The following is a 23,787-nucleotide window of genomic DNA, read 5'->3' on the forward strand; positions in this document are numbered from 1 at the left end:
CAGTATAATTGTATAGTTTGTTAAAGATGGCACTCGTTTGTTGTACTGTACTGTAACTGCAGTGTAACTGTGAAACATCCATCTAAGCTTTCTCATACACAAGAGGTGTTATGGTGTCGACAAAGCCTGTGCCGTACTTTCATAGTCTCTTTCTTTGAAGCGGATTGCCAAGTTCTCATTAGTTGCAATAAATGGTTTATCAAGATCAGAGTGTCCTGACTGAACTGCCTCCTCCCTCTCTTTCGCTCTCTTTTGACCCCAGTGCCCCTCCTTTTCTACTTGTCTGTCCATTTTTTTTCTTCCAGTCCCTCCTCTGTCTCTCATTCTCTCCTGAGATATGGCTATGGTTTTTTTAAAACACACATTGTGTGTGCGTGTGTGTGCGCCTGCGTTCTGTTTACATTAGCTGTGGCTGAGTGGCCAAAGCTAGCGCAGTAACAGGCTGTCAATGTGATTTATGAGCACATCACACACTGTCTGAGCCTGCCAGTCACACAGACATGCACACACATGAACACGCACACACACACACAAAAAAAAGGCCATTCAGTAGATGCACACTAGCACTGTGGATGGACACACACAAAGTATGCATCTCTAGTGATGGTCAGAGTCACTTCATTAAGCTGACTCCTGACCAGTCCCCAAATACTCCAGCCGGTACAAAACACTGGCTTTACACATACGTACACAGTCTTTCAATGCATCATTTCCACAGTGAGGAAATTGAAAAGAGGATTGCAGAGGAGATGGAAAGGGGCAAAAAGTCAGTCAAATGCACTAGTCCACAAACACTTCAAGCTTCCTTTCTCTATATATAGGCGGCTCAAATCTACAGCCTAGCTAGTTTTATATGTCCGGAAGAAATATGAACTGTTACGGCTACCTGGAAACTTCCAAACAATATGATACTCACAATGGAAAACAATGACTGTCTCAATACTGTGCACTTATTTTACAGGACAATTGAGGGGAAAAGACTTGGCGTTTTGGTTGAGAATGATGCCTTAAAGCACCTGAAAAACACAGACTGCCGCAAGTGGCCTATAAGTCACATGAGTTGTATGCATCCCTGTAGGGAGGCATAGTCCCTCAGGTGTGTGTGCGCGTGTTTGTGCTTTGAACCGTGACACATCAAGTCTTCCTCTCTCTCTCTGCGTGTCTGTGTCGCTGTATGACCAGTGTTGGCACTTGTCTAGTTGTTACAGGACAACAAACCTGAAAACTGGGACAGCAGCAGAGCGGAGGGAGAAAGGGAAAGCGTTTCAGACACCCTCGCAACATGCGACTCAACCACAACTGGTTTGCTTTGGTCACGGTCGAGTTGGTTGACCGCTGTCGGTGAGGAGTTTGTGGGTTGGACTCTACCCGCTGGGAGAGGGGGAGAAATCTAGGATGTGTCTCCTCATGCGTTTATCAGAAAAGTCTCATGGGGTTCTTCTCCTTAAGTCTGCCTCCTGCATTGTCCTGAGCATCTTTGGAAGCTTTTTGGCTAACGATCATTCATACAGTACAGTCAAATACAAATAGGCATGCACGCACACCCATAGGTTATGACAGTAATCGTGTCTCATCGATTCCGATTCTCTTTGTTTTGCCGTGATGTGATCCCAGTTGATCCTCTGTTATCCTACTGTAACACAGCTGTGGTTAAACCCGGTACAGTGTGTGTGTTTGTGCATATCTCTGTGTGTGAGAGAGAGCGAGAGAGAAAGAGAGTGAAATGAAGGCAGACTCTTAGTGTTGGTGGGGTTAATTGACAATTAAAGTGTGGCAGACCCCTCCTACAGAGAGATTTCCCCTCAGTCTTAGAGCAGAAGGCATGCAAATGAATACTTTGGCAGGGTAGCAGTTGGCTTAGCACAGCACTCCTTTACTGCCTCAACATAGCATGCGGATGTGAAAAAAGAATGAAAACCCATATTTACTAATTCTTAAGAAAGACAAATATGTGCACGCATCCCTGAAGTTGACAACTGGATGAAAAGGAGAGTGAAAGAAAACAGGAAGGAGAGAGCTATATGTGTCCTACAGTCTATACATCAGATCCTCTGTGGGACTTTTTTTCTTCCACTTATGGTTTTCTCCCATGTCACCCACTTTTACTGCTTTTAAGAGTACTTGTGTACTTCAGAGTGTACTTGAGCTGAGTGAGTGTGCGCTTGGTTAAGTTCACCTCTTTTGCTGCTTGCTTCCCGGCCTGCTGTTGCTGTTGTTGCTGCTGCTGCTGCTGCTGCTGTTGCTGCTGAGTCAGAAGCTGGAGATGTAACTGCTCCTGCTGCTTCTTATAATACTCCTGTAACTGGAGACAGACGCAGAAAGGGAGGTGGGGTGGGTGGATGGGTGGGTGGGGAGAGAAATGTGAAGCAAGTCGGTCACAACACACTTTGTAAAAGCTTCAACAATGCTACAGGTTTCCAACAGTGAAATGACCCAATATCGCCAAAATGCACTAACGTGAATGGCAGTCGCAAGGAATGCAGTTGCTTTGATTCCTCTCCTTGCAGCGAAGGCCGCAGTTTATTGTTGTGGTGGTGTATGGTTTATTGACAAACCACATGCAACAAGCAAACACAGGCCCGACAAAGCCCGCTGAAGTATTGCACTGAGCTGTTAGTGTGTGTCAAGCTGTGTAGCGAGGTAATTGTATATGTCAAATCTAACCGCCGGTGCTGGATTATTCGCAGGGTTCATGTTCGGTTATAGAAAGATCTGACTGTGTGACCGTGCAACCAGATACAAGAGCAATGGAACAGAAACACACCTGAATACTGTAAATATAATGCACTAGACATGCATTATACTGCAGTGCAGAAATAAATCTAAAGGTCTGAAATGGTGGTTGGCACACACTACACACACACAAAGACACACACACACCAGCACTGCAAGACTGAACAGGACTGTTTTAAACCTGCAGAGAAAAAATGCACAAGTAGATATACTTTAATATACTTTGAGGCAGCACTCAGTGTATTTGGTGATGTGCTGTCATAAAACACCTGCTAAGTTCGTGTGAATACCTACACTGTTCTGCTAAGGGTTATGAGTCACTGAATCTTACATCCCCTGTTTTTAGACCGCATGCAGATAGGAGGTATGGCCCTTAGGATACATGTGGTTATTTAAAATGTGTCCATCCATTGCTACTGAGGTTTCAAACAGTCTCCTTCATACTGCAGATTTAAGTGATTGCTCCCCTTTAATACCTTTAGATTTAGTGTGCTGCCTTTGATACAGTCACTCATAGTATCCTCTTACATCACTTACAGACTTTGGTAGGAAACAAAGGCTCAACTTTTAGCTTACCAGCCTCAAACCTCTACAACATAGCTTTTTCTTTCACTCTGGCTAACTTAAACGTCTTCAGCGGACCCGTTGAGTTATGGAGTCCCTCAAGGCTCCGTTCTTTGCCCCCTTCTTTTTTCTACAGGCATGCTGCCTCCTGGCAAGGTTACTCAAAGTCATAATGTGCATTAGCATTTCTACACAGACAGCTGGTAAAAAAAACAAACCCACATGTCCTAGGAGCCTAGCAAACCTCACTAATTGATTCTCTGATATGAAATCCCGTTTGTTCTGAAATTTCTTCAAATTTAATATTTTTTATTCTGTTTAGTCGTCCAAATGCCATCAGCTCTACTGGGGATAACCTCTGTAAAATAATATGAAATGGGCTGGGCTAGGACTCTTATTTGTGATGCCAGCTTTATTAAAAAAAGGTTGTTTAGTCTAGGTCCTGTCAGCTTAAAATTATCTTTGAAAGTGGGTCATTTCTTAAATTGCTGGCACACAAAAAGGTTTACATGCTTGTACATATGCAAGCTGTTCTCAGCTTGATGAATGGAACTTTGCTGAGATATGAGCAAAACCTCCATTCAGCATTTGCACCAAAGAACAGCAGCCCTTGTTGGAGCCCCCACACCACTGAACTTTCTGTCAACTGAACTCAGACACAGTTAAGCTGTTTTTATGCATTAACTCTGGACAAATGTAGCACACAACGGGAGATAGTCTGTTTATCGCATGCTCTTCTTGCTTGAACTGTTCCATTTGGTTTAGGTGAGGGTGCTGCCTGAGCAGGGCGTACAGGAGGGACGACACAGGACTATTTCCTGCTCTGTTCGCACACTGGCACTATCAGACATCGCACTCACTTTGTAGCTGTCTGATCCGACTGCTTTGGACGTATCTGTTCTCAAACGCACCTCTGTTGGGAAAGGTTCAGATCCTCTTAAAGCTCCTCTCTTTGTGAAAGCCGTTAAAAAATGTTTGATAGCTTTTTGCTCATACTTTTTCACTCCTATTTATTTGCTTTTACTCGTTTCATTGTCTATACTTCCCATGTACTCTGACTCTTTTGTCTCATTCTTTTTTGTAAAGTACTAAGCCCCCCCCCCCACACACACACACACACACACACACACACATACATATACAGAGGATCTGACCGGCCACAGCTTGTCTGTTTGTTTGAGTTTGTAATCATTAATTTACCCAGGAAGCTCCATTAAGATTATAATCTTGCTGAGAGTAGAGCAAGGCTGACAGGAAAACTCACACTGGCCACAGTGTGTGTGAGTCTTTGTTAGTCTGTGTGTGGGTTATCCTCCTGAGAACAGCTTGTACATGTGTCCGTCTGCAGTTTGTCTTTGTTTCATGGTGCATCAAATGTTCAAAGAGGCTTTTCAGCAGAGAATGACTTCACAGCACAGCAGTTGCTTCGGTCTCTCATCCGTCTGACCCTGCAGTGAACAGACTACACACCACTGCCCATCCTCACCACACACACTATGAAATGTAATGCTCCTTTTGTGCAAAGCTGTTTTACATTTTCCAGTTTCAATCTTATCCCAGACGTAGCTTCATTTTAGCATAATTTACTGTGCTTGCTACCACGATGTTCCTTCTTGTCCTTAATTTATTTTAAATGCGGGACTCATTCCTTCTTGCTGCTCTCTTTCTTTCTTTTCCATCTGTCTTTCTTCTCTTTTATCGCTCCTTAGGCGGACTTAATCTCTCTTTTCCGCGTCACTAGCCCTGATCGCCTCATAATCACACAGACAAATGCATATGCAAGCGCACACACGCACGCACACACACACTTAGCTGGAGAGTGGTGAGTTGAGGGAATAATTAAGTGATAATTAAGGTCTTTTTAATGATTTGATTCAGTGGCTCTGTGCATTAAGTGTATGTGTAAGTGAGGCACTCACCTCTCCAGCCTATTACCATGACCTTGACTTTAGTGAACACACTAAAGAAAAGCAGAACAACTGTAGCATAAGTAAAGTAAAGGTTGGAGGAAACTTAAAGGTTAAAACACACACACACACACACATAAACATACACGCAAGATCCACAAATCAGTGCCTGTGCAAACACACAACTGCTGTGTAGCAGTGGGCTGTAAAACTTACTTACACACTCTTACACAATGTACTATTGCCATGGGGATATGAAATTTAATGCTCCAGTGAGTGATATGTTGGTTGACTGTTCTGTGTGTGTGTGTGTGTGTGTGTGTGTGTGTGTGTGTGTGTGTGTGTGTGTGTGTGTAATAGTGCCTGATTTGCAGATATACACTAAGTGCGTAGTCCATACTGTGGTTAATTAAGTGGGAGAGCAATGTTAAACTCAGTGGTTTTATTATTGATGCTGTGAGTGAGTGTGCATTATCAACCCCCCGTCCCACCGCCTCCTTTTTCCTCGTTATAGAAAAAAAAAGAGAAAAAAAAGAGCTGGTGAAGAGGTTCTTAGCCATCTGCATGTCTGTTTATAGAAAGCCACCACATTTCACATTTCCATTATGATACATGTTGTCAGATCTTCCCGCTGCAATTTATACACGCCTAAAGCTACCACTTCTTATTAAATCTTCTGTCTGCTCTGGCTTTGCCCGTGCCGTGTTTTCTCGATATCCCCTACTAAGCAATTACTTCTCTGTCCCCGCACTGTTAGTGGTCATGTTCGCAGCCTTTAAGAGCGTTTGCCTGTGCAGGTAGCAGGTCACGGGGGTTGGTGTGGCTAAGCATTTGACAAATGTGTTGCAGATGAAGAGTGTTTATTAGTTTGTGTGTCGACATGGCAACTCTTCTATCACCTGCCGGGCATCAACACACTCCTTAATCACCGTGATTCACAGGCCGATGCCAAAAAGCACGCGCGTGTGCGTGCATAGGTGTGTTCTTGTGTTCCCGCGGGCGGAAGCGTGCCCTGTCTCCTAACAACAATGCTAAAGAAGAGTCAGTTGAAATGACAATGTGTGTATGAGTGGAAATGTGGACGTGTGTTTATCTTCAAAGATCTCAGAGCGTTGAATGAGATACAATCGCACCCATTGTGTGTCAGCAGCTACTAAAACAGACACATCCGAACATGTCGGCCTGGGACTGGGTCCAGATAAAGCGTGTGTGTGTGTGTTGTGTGTGTGTGAGAATCCGCGTCTTACCTGCTGTAGCATGAGAGCCTGCTGTTGCTGCAGCAAGGCCTGAAGCTGAGGAGGGGACAGGATCTGTTGCATCTGCTGTGGAGTGATCATCTGTGGACTCATCATAGCCATAGACACCGGGACCTAAAGACAGGACAGGGGAGCACATACATTATAAATTATTAACACACCTAGATATTGTCAAGCAAAAGTAGGATAAGTCAGCCACTTAAGCTAAGTTAAGCTTTGTGTTAAAAGGCAGAGCCGGCGCAGCAAGCTTTAAGCATGACTGTGCCTGCACCTGAATGCCCCATTGAAAGGAGGTTATACAGTATGACGGTGCAGACGGGTAAGCTGGAGAGTTATCTTGTCTCTTATTCTTTGCTTTCAGATACTGTTAAGAAATGCTGGCAACGTTAGACAAAAATAGGCATGCTATAAAACATATTGTTGACAAGTTCCTACACAAAGCTGCCACTATTAAAAACTATTTCTGTGGCAAAATCCCAAGATAAAAGGACAGATATGCAATAGGCCTATAAAAAAAAAAAAATCTTATCTGCTTTTATAAACACATGATTACGACTGCCTGCGATTCTCTTTTCCTCACAGTCAAGCCCGGCTAAGAAGAAAGGAAAAACAAAGTGGATATCTGATGAGATGAATATCTCACGAGATAGCGCTGCAGGCTGCTAAAGAAAGTGAAAGTGAGAGGGGGGGGTGTTACAGGGAGAGCGGCATGGTGATTTTTTTGTAGATTGTGTTGTGCAAGCAGCTCTTAATGCACATGCACTGTACACAGGGACGTGCAGAGATACTAATCTGATGACAAGTGAAGACAAACTTACCACATAAAATCAGAAACTGAGACAAACATGCACATGCATAAATGCAGACACAACATCTGAAAAGCCACTCTGGCAAAATCCTGCTGACAAAGCAATTTTGCATTTATTCACTGTGGCAACAACTACAGTTAATTAGCGCAGCTAATAGATGAGAAACTAAGAGATATTTACGGAGGTGGGAAGAGGGCTATGTGGGGTGGGGGTGGTGGCGGTTGTGTTTGAGAACAGATCTTTTTCTCTGGTTATAGACTGAGTGATAACAACCTCTTCCTTCTCTCCACATAAATAATAAAGTTTGTATTGAGCTGTTTTAATATCTCTGCTCACATATTATGGCTATTTCACAGGAAAATGAAGTAATTGCCCATTTTCCGATTTTCACTTTTTGATATATAAATTATTCATCCATCTCTTGATCAACTGTATGTGTGTGCGTGCATTTGTGTGCAAGTGTGTGTCTCCCCACCCCCATGCCAGCTCGCTTAGGTCTATCTACTCACCACCTAAGGGCAGGTATGGAGGGTGGCAGCAGGTCAGCTGTTAGCAGTAAATGAAATTTGTATAGAGCCGATTTGACCTTGTAAACAAGATTGGCCATACAGAAAAAAACAAACCAAAAAACAACACTTCTGTCCCACCCGTCCTCTGGCTCTTTTTCCTCTATTCAGTGTCCCCAGACTTTGTCTATCCCTTTATGAAACCAGGCTTACCTAATTAAGGACACTTTGAACCACACACAATGATGAAAGGATGGAGGATGGGTAGGAAGAGGGCAGGGCACAGGTGAATCTGGGCTACGGAAGTAGAAGAGGATTGTGTTGCGATATAAATGTGCTGTTGTGTGAGGGCGGGTGCGTGTGTGAGCTGAGAGGAAGGGAGGAGAAGAAGATGAAAAGACAGAGTCAGAAGGGGATGAGCAAGGGAAATGGTGGTGTTGTGGCAGTTGGTAAAGGAATAGGCAAAGGAGACGGGGGAGGTGGTGGAACAGCGAGCAAGATGGGGGCGGTGATGGGTGCCGCTTGGCGTCATGCCAGCTTGCCCCCGCCGCTGGGCCTTGTCATTCTAAGCTGCCAAATGAAAAGCTGTAATTAATTGCTCTTGTGCATCCCATTCTTCCTTCCTGACAACTCATACACTCTATTTTATACACACCGCCATCGACATTTTCAAGTCGCAGGCGTAATAATTACTGGAGATATAGCACCTTTCTGTGTGTTGGCTGACGTTCTGACGCCAGAGCCGAATGTGCGTTCCTGTGTACAAGTGCAGATATACTGTACTGTATGTGTGCGTGCGAACGTGGGTGAAGATGTGTGTGTGCGAAACGTGCATGCGTTTAAAGCTGAACGTGTGTGTGGCAGGCTGAATGCTGAGTAGTTAAGGTTTGACGCCATTAATTGCCCCTATAATCTAATATCACAAAGCGTGGTGATTATGGGGCATGCGTTGCCACCGCCATACGACACCGCCAGCCTGAGAGCGCCGCCACAAAACAAAAGCCTCGCCATTAGCGATTTGACGGGCCAGGACAAAAGCGCCTCACAATGCAGAATTATATTTTCATTCGGCTTTGTCTCTCCTGGTGAATGATTTCTCCCCTTTCATTGGACTGTGAATAGGGAGAGTCTGAAAAGCCAGGCGATTTGAAGTCAGCCATTTATTAAATGCATTTAATTTTTTTTCCCCGCTGTCGTCCATTTTTTTTTCATGTTGCATGTTAATTTAAAAGAGAGAGATGCGCGGCAGATTAGTCGGCGAGAGGTGATTCTGAGGGGAAGTGAGCGGAGGGGCGCGAAGGGAAAGTGGAGGAGGAAGGATACCATCCACAAAAGCAAGAAAGGGAAGAAGATAGGGAGGGATGAAAAAAGAAGTGGATTATAATGGGTGGAAAAATGAGAGATGTGTGTGAGGAAGGAACACGACCAGGGAGGTTTGCTTAAAGAGGAAAGCGTGGCCTCGAGCTTCAAGCAGCGACGACGCGCGTGCACGAACGTGCTCACGTGCACACACTTAAAAGTCTGACCGTGAACAATGCCACGATTTCAAAAATCTAAGCTGTCTCTCCTATCATTTCCATGTAAGAATCAGTCATTAGTAGACGCACACGCGCGCGGGCACGCACCAAGACGCACACTGTCGAGAGGGTCAGCGGCTGACAGAGGTCAACCCTTGCCATGGATAGAGGGAGCCCGGGGAGACGGGGATCGAGCGAAGAGGAGAGAAGCAGGAGACAGCCCTGTCGTTTACAGAGAGTGGAGGAGTAATTAGAGGGGTTGTTTGAAGAGGGAGTTTAACTGATTAACAAAGGAAGAGAGGGAGCAAGGGAGCGCCTGAAAGATGGGAAGGAGAACGGGGAGAAAGGCATAAAGTCCCAAAGGAGTGAAGAGAGAGAAATAGGGGAATGTAACTTGCATTTCAATGAGGCTCCATCCCTCTCTCCTCTCCTCCCTTGATGACTTTTCATTCTAACAAGGAGGAAAGCCTTTCACCGCTTTCCATGATGAAACCTTTGGAAGATGCGAAGGATGGCGATCTGATATTAAACCAGCGTGCAGCCAGAGGGAATAGGCTCTGTGCAGCTCGCTATTGTGTTTACACAGAAGAATGCTAGGTAAACGAATGCATCGCCACTAATTTGGAAGTGAACTTTGGACTTCAGACTTCACGTTCCCAGCTGAGACCATTGACTGCAATAAATACGCTCAATGCACAGCCTCCTTAGCCATCATATATATTTCTAAAGTATGTTTACGCGCCAGAATGATCACCTTTAAAATGCACAAAAGCAGCCTTTCTGGGCCGTGACACAACTCCTTATATTCAGAGAAACAAAAGATCATGTTGACAGTTTATAAAGGCATGACTGTGCCCTCAGCACAACACCCCCTCCTGGAGCTTCACAGTGAGATAAAAGTACTTCTGCAGTTCTTCACCTCATGCTGGCTCAAATATGTGAAGCCACAACATGTATCTAAGTGTGCGAGTGATGGCAGTGAGTGGCGAGAAGAAAGGAGGCTATAATCAGAATCTAAACAGGCTCTCGCTCTAAATGATGCAGCTCCTGCCTCTGGGTCTACGGGGACACACAGGAGAGAGGGATAATTGAAAAAATGACAAGGAGAGAGCAGGAGGAAAAGAGAGAGAGGCTGACACAGACCTCCTCTCCTCCTCCTCTTCACCCCGCCTGTTGGTGGGAGCAAACCCCAGCGCTGTTTATCCTTGTCACTGAGCATTACCACCTCACCCTGCAAAGTGTGTGTGTGTGTCTGTGTGACACGCGCACACACAAACACACTTATACACACACACCCACACAGACGCAGGTGCGTAAAGCTTTTGGAATCTGGTTTGTGTCACCGCAACCACACAAAACTTCATAAATAGCAAATAGAAATATGAGAAATATGAGTATGAGAGAGAATAGAACTCACTGAAGCAAATAAAAAAAGATAGCAAATCATTTTCAGAAACCAAACTTTTTGTTTGAGGTTCCAACACTGTGCAGCCATTGTTACCAACCTGGTGAGTTTGTCAGCGGCCTTTGTGACTTTTAAGCGCCTTTAAAAAAAGAAAGAAGTACATCTCTGTATAGTTTAGCTTGTGCTAAGCTGAAGGAAAGTGTGACTTTGGTTGAGAAAGTTTCTCTTGAGAAAGTAAAAGTCGTGCAGTTTCAGGTGAACCTGCAAAAACCCTCCATTGGTCCCCCTCTCCATCGTTCTCCCTCGTGTCACTCTCCCTGAGGCTTTGGCGTAGATATCCCAAGACGCTCAGTCTGCATCAGCACACCTCAGGGACCGGCGGCTGTCCTTGCGAAACGGGCTTCATGGACCCTATAGTCTGGGCCAAACTTTTAACTGTGTCACCCACCACCTTCAGTTCAAGGATTTTCACTGTTAAAAGGTGACATTTAAAAAAGTTCTATGAATGCAGAATGTTTCTAAATTTAGCGAGTAATCAGGATTGAAAATGGATTTGTAGGGAACGCTCATCGTCCAGCCGTAATCGGCCGCATTCCATTTCTGTTCTTATACTCGTGCTGTTGTCGGACCAGCTTTAAAGATAGGCCTATGGACAGTTGTTTTTTTCTGTTGATATTTATTTTTGTTTCAGTATGTTTTATTCTGAGTTACTTGAAAAAGTGTTTTTCAATCATTATTCCATGGACACAGGTCTGTGTCTGCATAAACACCACCCCTTGCCTTCTTTTTAATATTTCCATGATGCGTTTTAGAGCTTGCCTGCCTCACCTGACTCCAAAGTGGCACAGAAGTTTTCAAATCACATGACAAAGCATTGTTGTCTTTTTTTTCTTCTTTTGGCACCGGTCAACTGCGTTTGGTTGTGTGCGTTTCAGCACCGTGCAGCGTCCTTACGCGTAAAGGTTATAACGGTGTAAGGTGAGCGCTCTCGTTTCTTGCTGGTTTAGGATTTGTTTATTCTCCAGCTATCATCTCTATCGCTCCCTCCATCTTTCAGCCCCTCCAGGTAAACAGCCTGTCTGTGCTCATCATGCCAAAGACCGAGAGGAGAGCTCGGGGTTGGTGGGGGAGTGTGTGGGTGGGAATTTACAGGGGTAAGAGGGGAAAAGAGAGAAGCAGAAGAGAAAAGCATTTGAGTGAAGAGAGAAGTAGAAGGAGTGCCTACTGTGCTGAGAGTGTTGTTTGGAACTCGGGGCCAGGGCCTTCGCTGAAAGTAAAAGGGCCCCATTGTGTGTGCTGAGTACCCCTCCTCCAGCTAATCTGCAGTGGGGCTAGGGGCCACATTATTCTGAAGGAAACTGATGAGCGAAGCCAGGTGAGGCCGGGGATGATATGGACATGCTCCGTATTTCAAACCTTTTTTTTTTGCTGAGTAACGTTTCTGTCTCTGTCTCAATGAACAATGAACATATTTGTTTAAGCGGCTCGTTAAGAAACAGTAAAATTACTTTAACTGGGGACAAAATGTTCTGGATTAAACTAAATAATAAATAGTGTTTTACATGCTTGTAAAACGCTATAAAATATTTTAGTTCAAAAAGTGAAGTAAAATCAATCTATGAATATAATTATTTCAGGTAACTCACAGCTTTATATATTCCTTAGGTTTAAGAACGGGTCTTTTGGAGCAAAAAAGGGAAGAATTGAAAGGATCTTGAAGCTGGTCCCGTGCTCACTGGCCATGCACGCTTTGACTCTTATACTCATATACAAACAGTATGTACTGTATGTGGAGGCGTATAAAACATAGCTTTCTCTGACAGGGGCTAGACAAATGAAAAAGAGAGAAAAAAAGAAAACTTGAGAGAGGACAGTGAAAGACCAGTAAGTTCAAGTGGATAACCCCCCCCTTCCACCAAGCTCTCCTCCTCTCCTCCTCCGCTGCCTCCCTCCATCTAACGCCCCAGTGCTCCAGAATAAAAATGACAACACATTTCCAGAAGCACACACACAGACACACACGCACACACACTCCGGGCCCTTCATTGGGAAGTGTGAGAGGCCGTTATCGACCATATTTCATTACTGATTTCACTCATGTTTCAAATCACAAAATAAGAGTTTCACACTTCAGTGGCCAGACCCAAACCTTTCCTTTCCATCCTTCTCGTCTGTCTGTCCACCCCTCTGACCAGAGCCAAGCCCAATCTACTGGCTGCTCAGCCTCCTCTCATACACCCTTCGCAAACTGTCAGGATCCCATACTACCCCCCAAAACACACACACACGCTAAACTGCACACAAATACGTGCACACACAGCCACAATTCCCTCCACATCAAATAAGAGAAACTGCCAACTAAGCACTTTCATTGAGTGGACAAAAGAAGTGCTTTGGGAAAAACACTTTGAAAGGAAATAAAAGAGAATGAAAGAAGGAACTGCTTCAATTCTGCAGACTCTAGGGGGCAAAACACTCATCTTTCCAAGTACTTTTGTTGATTAGTTAAAAGACTTCGAACACCCCCCACCCCTCAATCCTTATGTTTAGTTTTCAACAATTCAACAATATATACGTGGTAGTTTAAAAAAAAGCAAGTGGAGGAAATCATTTAGCAATACAAAGACAAACACGGCAGATTAATATTTTAAAACTGATTTTTTTTTAAAAACGTAGCTGCAGTCATAAAAAATCCCGACGTGACGAGCGGCATGACTCAGTTTTCGCCTCGTGTGCCTCCTGTGCGGCTCCTTCTCTTCCTCATCCCACTGCGCTGGTGTCAGACCTCTCCAGAGAGCAGAGAGCCAAGCTAATTAACATATCTCTAATGAGTCTTTTCATTTTTTTCCTAATTAAACGAGCTCCTCAATAATACATGAAAACGGGACACCGCGCTATTCAATTACATACGTATGGGCCACAGCCAAGCACGTGCGTTAATCTGTATGTGTGCATGCCAAGTACCAGTTTGCTAAGTGTGCCAGGCGTGTGTCTGCCAAAACGGTGCATATGCTTCTGCCTGTGCCCACCCTGGAGTGTAAGTGTCTGCCAAGTGAGTCCATTGTAGAGAAGGTGTGGCAGGTCATGGACGCATCATATCATGCTGGGTAATCCGCCAATTGCGACACCGTCTGCCAACTTTGCCCACCAATTCTCTCAGTAGCACTTCTGCTGCTCCCAATTAAGGTAACTGTGGTCAATTATGTCCAACGCCAACTACAAACACACATTTAAAGTGTGAAATGAACCAGCTGCCTTTGTGGCAAGATCAGAAACACAACTTCCCCGATCTATTTGTCCAATTGTCAGACTAAAGAGCTACGATTCCCAACCATCGTTATTAAGTATCACTTGTGTTCATTTCTTGAACCAGTTGTTAATACACTGCTATCTAATAAATAATCAATTGTTAAAATATTTTCTTCTTTTTAGTCACTGCCGCTGCAATTGTGTCGCACACAATCGATTTCTCCTTCAATTGCTTGTCTCGAGACTCGAGCTATTGTCGGGTTTTTCCTGAACGTGACATGACAGTGACACACACACATGCGAGCGCACACACACACACACACACACACACACAAAGTGTACTGATACCATCTCGCACATCCAGCCAAACACAGAGACCATCTCTGAGCAACCAATCAAAAGGCAGATACAATCTGAGAGTTTCTTTTGCTCTCTGCTCAGATCCTCCCCTCTATTATAAATAAAGAAAAGAATAGAAATATGATGGGGAAGGCGTGGGGGCATAGGATATGGTGGGTGGGTACGGGAGAGGGGGTGGGTGGCTTGTCAAGCGCAGACCGAGGCTTCTCCAGAGAAGTCAAGACACGAAAGGAAGTCTTCCTGCTCACCCTGTCTGCCTCTGCGGTTCTCCCTCGGAGAGAAGGGAAAAATCTAATTATCGAGCTCCTAAAGATCTCATTATTGGCTCAGGCTCATTTGCATGTGTGAGAGCGAGCCCAGCAGGAGCCAACCTGAGGACGGCCATTTTGTGCCTGATGTGGAGCCACCGTGCCACTGCACAGTTGCTTTCTGCCACCTTTACAAATGACCAGATTAAATGTCTACCTTCGCTCACGCCACCGTTCACGTCACCCTCTCTGTGGCCAATGGATGATTGCTTCAATTAAAGAAACCGAGCGCAGTCGCCGAGATTTAAAGGTGATCATAGAGCTGGAAATTACAGTAATCAAGAGATGTCTACCTGCCACCCTTACCAGCCTGATTTATTGTAAACAAGTTCAGCGCTGAAGCGACACACAGGTACACACAGGAACAACAACCGGCGTATACTTTGTGTCGCTGTGTTTGCGACTGTGTTTGTGTCTGGAAGGACTCAGGAGCAAACACACACACACGCAAATGTAAATCCAAGTGTAACTCTGTGTGTGTGTGTGTGTGTGTGTGTGTGTTGGCAGGATGTGTGGGGCCATGTGAGCTGACAGCTCAGACAACAGAGATGTAGCATTGATGCCCCAGAGAGTAGAGAGGCTAGGCAGGCCACACAGCAACAAACAAGACAAACAAGACAGAGATGGAGAGAGTCAGGAGAGGAGCAGGGCGGCATGGAGAGAGAGGAAGGAGCAGGCAGTGGAAGGTTACACTTCTTTCTTATAAGTGATGCGCATTTGAAGCAGGTCAAGTGAACGCGCGTTCGACCTGCACTTTATCCCATTCATGTGAAAATGCTTGTCAACATTCTCGTCACTCTTCAATGGCTAACATCAGAATTACACTGCGTGTTAACTCCCAGTTTCACTTCCCCCTACATGCTTACGTTCTCTTACTCCCTCCCCACCCCCTCCTCCTATCTCTTTTAGCTCTCTTTTAAGATCAGCCAGGAAGTGAAGAGTTGTAATGTAACATTTAATTAAATTTCTATCCTTTAAGTAAACTCCTGTTCGCCAAAGCAAAGTTTGAGCCCGACACGGATTGACCGCCAGCCTGGATTAAAGCCACGGAGGTCATTCTGAAAGGGTTAACAAAGGGCAAGCCAGAGACCGAGCAACGAACAGTCGAAATACTAGGAGAAACTAAGAGTTTCAAAACCCAGATATGGTATAAAACAGTATTTATTTTATTTGCTTATGTCATAAAACCTCATTTCTACACCTGCCAGGTTCTATCCAAAGTAAATAGCGATTCAGGTTTTGATTAAAGTGTAAGCTGTAAAATCCCATTTTTGGAATCCTTTTTCTTTTTTTTCTTTTTTTTTGACATCTTGAGTAATAAGCAGTCATTAATTCAGTGGCATTTTTTGCACTTCTCAGAGGTCACTTGGCAATTAAACCGTGTGGCCGACAGTTCAAATTCTTTACTTTTGGGCTTTCTCTTGATGATGCTTTATGTGATCTTATTATTACTGTGTCTGATCAGCCACGGAGGATCGTGCTATTCACAGTAAAACACACAGCTCCGAACATCCCTGTGCTGCTGCTCAAAAGCTTTGATATTTAGATGTATTTTCTATATATTTAGGAGTTGAAATGAAAATGCTTTAACAGGAATGTTGCTGCATTTATAGATGAAAATTGCAGATCTTTATGCAGAGTGTTATTACCTTGCTTTATAAATCAGTAAGTCCTATTTCCCCCCCCCAAAAGTGCCTTACCGGGTTTAGACACCACACAGTAAATCTTACCTCATGCTCGTTTCTGACTCACATCTGTCTTTCTCTCTCTTCCCTTTTTCTGCGTTTCCCATATTGTGATGGTCCGGCCGTGTGTTTATAATGTGGCATGCTAATGAGAAGAGCAGTGCAATAACCAGACTGCTTGCTGCTCTAATAGACCCACGATCCCGCTTTATGGATATGCGACACAGCTACAAATCACACTTTTGCATGCGGCCTGCATATTATATAACCGAAAAGAATTACCAAGAGGAATGTCTTGTGTGATATCTATCAACATACACTGCTAGCTATAAAGCATGTGTTGTAACTCTGTGTGTGTATCTATATCCTCCTCAAGTGTCTTTTAGCAGGGATCCTGCACTCCAGCTAACCCCGCTCTCTCCACTCACTGCTGAATTCAACTCTGGAAAAAAAAAAAAAAAAAAAAAACACCGACTCGCTACCCAATCACTACAAAGGCCTCATTCAATCACTCACTAACAATCATGCACACACACACACACACACACACACACACACACTCACTGAAATCGAGAGAGAGGTACACACAGATAGAGAGTGAAAAAGGGAAACAAAAGTATGCACCTATATCATTGACTGCAGGTGACGTGGCAGTTGGTGAAAACAAAGCTGCGGCTGACAGAGGCTTAATATCATGCAGATTGTGACAAAGCAGCAACTATGTGTGTGCTAGTGCGTGTGAGTGCGTGTGTGTGCTCTGACCTGCACTGGGCTCTGTTTGACCTCGTTGCTGCCAGGGGAGTTGAGTCCAGAGGCCTGCTGGAGGAGGAATTGTCTGGCTGCCTGGAGGGCCTGCGAGAGAGAATTAGAGATGATCAGATGTTTATCGTGCACGCACAGTCGTACAGTGCAGTATTTTCTGTGTTAAACAACTCGGAAAAGTCACGCACTTTCAAAGTTATGCTTAACATTTACAAAAAAAAGAAAAGAAAAGAGCCCAATGTGTGCAGTTTCATATCACCATGCACCCATAACATCTGAGCGTGCACACTTTCAGTACCTGCTCTCTTCTCCAAATCTGATTTCCTCAATCTGAGGTATGCACCTGGCTGACAGCCTGCTTGAGTTTTTATATCTGTTGGTGTGTCAGAGTTCTTTCTCAACTCATTCAAAACGTCCTCTCGACTTAAAAAAAATCTCCGACCGTCTCCTCTGCCCATTCCCTTTTTTTCACTGCTGTCCTTCCTTTTTCCCCTCTGTTCACTTTCTTTCTCCTCCTCAGGGGAAAGTGTAGAGCGGGTTTTCCACATCCTGTGAGGCAGAAGTGTGTCAGCAACATCTTCATGTGTGTCCTTTGAATGGTGGGTGTTTTTTGTGTGTGTGTGTGTCAGAGTGATGTAAGGAACCGTTTGGCTTGGTATGCCCTGAAAAGCTGTGACTAACCCCCACCTAGCTCTTCACTCTCCCTTCTCTTCCCATTTCTATCGTGTCTGCCCTCCAGTGCTGTCCATCTAAACCAGTGACACCATTGCTCACTAGCTGTTTCCATTCTTTCACCCTGCTTGAGTTTTACTGATTAATCTGCAAGCCTCAGCCATCTCTCCTGCCCTCTAAACATAACGCACCTTTTCTCATTGTCTTTTATCGCCTTTACCTGTATTAATTATCTTTGTTTTGCTTCTTTTAATGTTTTTTTTTCCTTTGTTGTGTTATTTGTCGCAGTGCTAAAGAGCGAAACTCTCTATCACCGAGACAAATCAGTCCCTGAGGAAACAGGCATTTTTGTTGGAATGTTTGAACTGCTCTGAAAACAAAACAAGAAAACACCCATCTCAAAACAGAGCCGCCTTGCACTTACCGTAAGCGCACAGACCCACACACACACACACATACACACACACGCAACCACGCACAAGAGCTCAACCTCATGACAGAGAGTTAGAGAGGGGAGACAGCAGGATGCACATTTGCTTCCTCTGACTCAAAGGGGAAAGGTTCCTTAGTAAATATTGATTTATGAAAGTCCCTATGTGTGTGTGTGTGTGTGTGTGTGTGTGTGTGTGTGTGTGTACACACAAGTGTGTGCGCGCCACAAATTAACGGCCAAAATGAGGGATGTTCTTTACCCTGGAAGCTCTTACTCAACTGCAGCGCACAAGAAATCTAGTGCATCATTTCACAACACGCAGTACAGTGAAACGGTGCAGCACACGCTTACTTTACACTCGTGCTTATTTAATGAATTGTCGAATTAGAAGCTTGGGTGCATTAAGCAACATTTAATTACAAAAGCAGAGAGGAGAGATTAAACCGAGGCAGAAAAGAAAGAGAAGTTCTCTGTGCAGTCAGAGTGATGAAAACCATCTGTATCGAGCACACTTGCTACTTTTGCTGAGACCGCAATTAAAACGCACACACGGACACGGCTGAGGACGTGCCTGTATACACACACACACACACACATGAATTTTAACACTTTGACAAAAATCTTGGGAACCCCCCTCCCATTTACTGGTTTGACCTCAGCTTTTAAGCAGCACAGACACACACACTCATACACACACATAGACACACCAAAAAAAACACAACCGCCCAGTTTGTTGGCATGTGGTGTGAATTACTCCTTGAACACCCTGTCTGCCCAGGAGTGAGTGTGTGTGTTTGTCTGTGTGTGTACGTGTGTGTGTGTGTGCATATGGCTGTATGTTGGCAGGAGCTGGGGAGGCATGTCTGGCAACAATAAGGGACAATTCCACCCAAATTACCACCCTGATTACCACTATATTAAAGAGCCATTTATGGCTTTCATAAACGCTACAACCAAGCAGAGGTGATGCCTGTCTCCTCTCGTGTGCCTGCATCCATGCATGTGTGAGTGTCTGAGACACAAGAAATAAGTAAAAAATGCAGATATTTATAAACGTATAAGCGATCTGCAAGTTCTGCTGGACAGCAAAGAGGAAAACATTCCCAACTAGCTACCATTAGGGCATCTGTATACACCATAAATACAAAAAATGTTTACCGACTAGAATAGATGTTAATACGAAGCAGCTTAGGGTTGGGTATTTTTTCATTATTGATATTTACAGAATCTATTCTATATCGTCAACATCCCACAAAACCTTTCAGCCTTCCCTAATCTCTAAAGCTGTCTGTTTTTAATTACAATAATCTTGGTAACATTTATTTAAACTTAAACCATAACAAAAGATGACCATAATACCATGCTGCTATTCCACTGAAACTCACTGAACAATATTATTAAATTGTTTCCTCTCCCTCGGGTACCTGAACTCACTAAAAGGCAGTCAATCATAAATTTCCTGTATTTTTCCTCATGTTGCTCGGTACAGCAACTAACCATAAGTTTGGATAGGAAGCTCAAAAAGTAGCTGATTATGTAAACATTACTTCATTCTTCCGTTACAAAGATTGCGGTTTAAGAGTGACAACACAAATCGAGATGTTCCGATTTAGAAAATAATGGCTTTAGTAAGTTAAAAAAAAACAAAACTCCTCCTCTTGTTGTGTATTGTCACTTGGAAGCTTGTGCTTAGGACTACTGGCACCATATTCAATTGTCACTCCTTGCTTCCACCACATGTACGGCTTATATTGTGAGGTTTTACTCACACTGTAATTCCCATTACCTTGTGGATGAATAAACGGAACCTTGAACTTTCAACTTTGAACAACACTAGAAAGAGGGCCGCAGGCTTAGTGCGCACGCACACAAATGCCACCAGCAACCGCAGCCAAAGCCTCTCAGGTCTACTTTGTCAAGAAGCACTTCTCTTCTCTGACCCTTCTCTTTCATTTCTACTCTTTATGCTCACTCCTTGCCTTTTTCTCTGTGTGACCTGGGCGAGCTGTAGCATTACAAAGCATGCCTCCTGCCCCCTTAACCCACCCACACACTTACACCAGCTCCTCTAAGACTCCCCCCGCTCCCCCTGTGGCATTCTTGGGGGCGCACTGCACCTTTAAAGAAAATATGAGGGAGGCCTAAGAGGGAGGCCCAACAACAGAGTCTTTGTGCTGCCGCTGAGCACTCACACACACACACACAAACGCACACGCGCACACACACATATACACACATCAGTGGTGTCAGACAGGTTTTATTAGAGTGAGAGAGGGAGGGAGGAGGAGGAAGGGGAAGGAGGGGTGAGGAGGTCACTGCTCAGCTTGGAGGCTCGAGAGCACACTGAGTGCGCAAGTGTGTATGTCAGTTTGGTGTGTGAGTTCTTATGACTTGTCATCGCTCCCCTCTGTAAATCATCGCCTCTGACACAGCCTTTAATAACAGTGCATTTTTTAATTCAGCAGGGTCACACACACACACACACACACACACGGCTACTTTCGCTCAGGTTTCCGAAAAATGCCCGACAACTACGCGTTTAATTGAAATCTGAAAATTCCGACGAGAAGAAAAGAAACGAGAAATGTCATTTTTTTGCAGCAGGTATCTTTACTGCAGTGTCTTTATGAACACGTGCACATCTGTATGTCTGAAAATAGCTTCTTCTTCACCTACAACAGCTGGGCTGTCACGAATTAAATGTTAGATGCGAACTAGAAGGTCTCAGCAAACATGTAGCAAAACCGAGCCTCCTAAACTAGACCTGTGTGTGTCTGTGTGTGCGCACCCGTGCCTGGCTCAGGTTGCTAAAGCAAACAGGTCTGTGTGTGTGTGTGTGATGAATCTGGCCTCTAATCCGCCCAGTGTGTTTGGGTGACAGAGAGAAAGAGAACGCAGGAATAAGCAAAGAAATCTAAACAGAGAGACACAGTGAAGGAAAAAGGGTGGGGGGGGGGCAGACGCAGGGGAGGGCGAGAGAGAAAGAGACAGGTGGGTACCATATGTTGGAGTAATCCGTCAGCACTGACTGAGGTCCATTGTTGACGGCCGAAACGAAACAAAATCGTCCCCCTTTTACCCTCTCCTCCCCGTATCCCCCCATAGATAAACAGCCCCCGGGGCAGACAGTGGGCTGTCCTTGGGGGAGAAGGAGGAGGAGGAGAAGGAGGAGGAGGCGAGGGAGTTAGGAAGGGCAAGGGGGAGGCAGGTGGTATCAGATTTCGTTGCTCTTAGACCAAGAAGAAGAGTGTACAAAGAAAAGGAGCACAAGTGAGCGCGAGGGAAAAGCTTATTGTTGCATTTAGTGACAAGGGAGCTAAACTAGGCTCTAGCGACTGGTGATTCACATGTCTGTGCAGCGTCTGAGGCAGTAGATAACTTCAACACCAAACAAATATCCCCAGTCCGCCCCTACTAGCTCAACAGCCTGGGAACGGTGGCTCGTAATGCACCTCGTCTCCAGTGCTCTATCCGCTCCCTTCTCCGGGAAAGAGCAATAGATGGAGACACGGGCAGATAGATTCAGGGTGAAGATGCAGAAAAGAGCATGTCACACCCTGCTGCTTCTCTAAGGTCTGCATGCCTTCTGATTTTTGGATCAGCGGGAGAGGCTGGGTTCAGAAAGAAGTGGATCCCCCCCCTCAACTCTTCCCTCTCTCTCACTATCTCCTTTCTGGAGGGCTGTTATTGAAGCTGAAAGCCAAGCTAAAGCTGTGTGGATGCTGCCATCCTCCTGGGTCATCCCAGTGATCCCTTGTATCCATGTGCGCTGCTTCTCCTCACTTTGGCACCAAAAACACCCTCAAACTCCACCAAAATCCCCCCTCGACTTTAATTTACTCCCTCTTTTTTTTTTGGCTCGTTCTGTGCTACTCCACTAGTTTTCCTGGCTCTAATCTCCCTTATCTTTGATTCCTTCTCTTTCTCTTGCTACTCAGAGGGAATCATGATCAGAGAGAAGATGAAACAAGACTGAACAGATGTAATACAATCTACAAAGCATGTAAATTTGTTAAAAGGATGATGATACACAGTATAGTATCAGCTCACCTGCCTACAGAGATAGGCCCAGTATTTACACACGCGCGCATACACACACACACACACACACACACACTGTACACAAAGTGAGATTACTGAAGAGGTGACAGTTAGTGAGATTGCTCTATGACTTTGGGGCATATATGAGTGAGGGCTTGGTTACAGCCACAGTGAAATCTCATGTATCAAATGCATCACTGTCAGTCACCACATAAACCGGATTGCTTTCCCAGATCACTTTATTTCTCTCCGTCTACATCACCTGATCTGTCTCCCACCTTCACTCTACCTCTCCATATAATGCATACCTCACAAATGTTTGCTTGGCAGTCCTCCAAGTATTCTGTCTTTCTGAACCCCCGGCCTCTCGTCTCTAGAAATCTGTTACCCATACCCTTCTTCACAACGGCAAATTCTGACAGCAGATACGGGTTAGGCCCAGGCCTAAAATAGATCGTCCGGGTCTTCCAATGGAAGCAAAGTCTTGTGAATGCAGCTGTTGGGCTTAAGAGGGGACCCTCGCCTTCTGCCTTTGACTGACAGACAAAAGACGGCTATAGTGACGACTGAATGAACGGCATTCTCGTGTATTTAAAAGTTGTTGTAACAGATATGTATTAACCATCTCACACAGTTTTATATTGGTAAAGAGCTTTTATGGAGCTGTCGTCATCAAGGCTGCAGTCAGGAAGTTTTTATTCCAACCAAACATTACAGCAGCTGATTTCACTGATGCTCATTTTTTCCAGCAGACATTAAATTTAATGGGAATTTTGCAGGATTTTGCTAGGACACAAATATAGGCTCCTCTGTAGCACAGAAAGGAGGAAAAAAGTCTGCTGAGCCACTGCGATGGCGATGAGTACGGAAGGAAAAATCGCGGAGAAAATAAAGGAGTTTTTGCTAGTGTTATTCAGCATGCAAGTCATGACCTTATTGATTTAGCGTACATACAACAATGCGACAAAGGAAACAGGGAACGGCGAGTATATTTAAGACAGATCAGGGGTTTCCACGGGGTAAACATATATGCAGAAGGAATTTGCAGCTTGAACCAAAGCCTTCTAAAGCCTGTCAATTTCACGGTGGGTTACAAATAAACTACCCTCTGCCAAGCCTTCACCCCTTTCCTCCGACTCCTCATCGTGCACGCCTTCTCTTTTTCTGGTATTAATCAGGTCTTTCCGCCCTCCCCTTCACCAGCTTTCCTGTCATTTGTTTTCGCTCCCTCAAACGTGGACTTCAGACCAGTTGTCCACCAATTTAGCGGAGCTTAAGCAACACCGAATGCCTCAGTCTGAACTATCTGGGACACCTTCGGAACCACCGGCCAGCGGCAGGCCCGTTCAGCTATTTAATGTAATGTTTCCGCAATATAAAGGCACCGTTTGAGTGCTGAGGTTTTTAAAATGGCTGAAGCAAGCTTCTCTGGGCCCCAGACTGACCATTAAAGAGAGGAAAGACCATGTTCAAGAGCCAATGCTATAAAAACTCACAAACTCCAAAAGAACTTCAAAATGCACCGTAGTGTTTGAAAACCCTGGCTGATTTTAGTTTTTTTTTTTTTTTTCACATACTAT

General features: G+C 44.7%; 1 protein-coding gene across 2 annotated transcripts in view; it reads right to left on the reverse strand.

Moving 5' to 3' along the window:
- Positions 1 to 23,787, reverse strand: part of foxp4 (forkhead box P4) — a 91,972-nt gene that overhangs the window by 25,436 nt on the left and 42,749 nt on the right. For both annotated transcript variants that reach the window (XM_039612174.1, XM_039612173.1), the window contains exons 3-5: positions 17,062 to 17,151; positions 6,452 to 6,574; positions 2,177 to 2,302 (exon numbers count right to left, since the gene is read on the reverse strand). In XM_039612174.1, coding sequence (XP_039468108.1) covers positions 2,177 to 2,302; positions 6,452 to 6,574; positions 17,062 to 17,151 — 339 coding nt within the window. The remainder of the gene's footprint in view (positions 1 to 2,176; positions 2,303 to 6,451; positions 6,575 to 17,061; positions 17,152 to 23,787) is intronic.

The sequence above is a fragment of the Oreochromis aureus genome, linkage group 5 (genome assembly GCF_013358895.1).
Source record: "Oreochromis aureus strain Israel breed Guangdong linkage group 5, ZZ_aureus, whole genome shotgun sequence".
Lineage (NCBI taxonomy): Eukaryota > Metazoa > Chordata > Actinopteri > Cichliformes > Cichlidae > Oreochromis > Oreochromis aureus.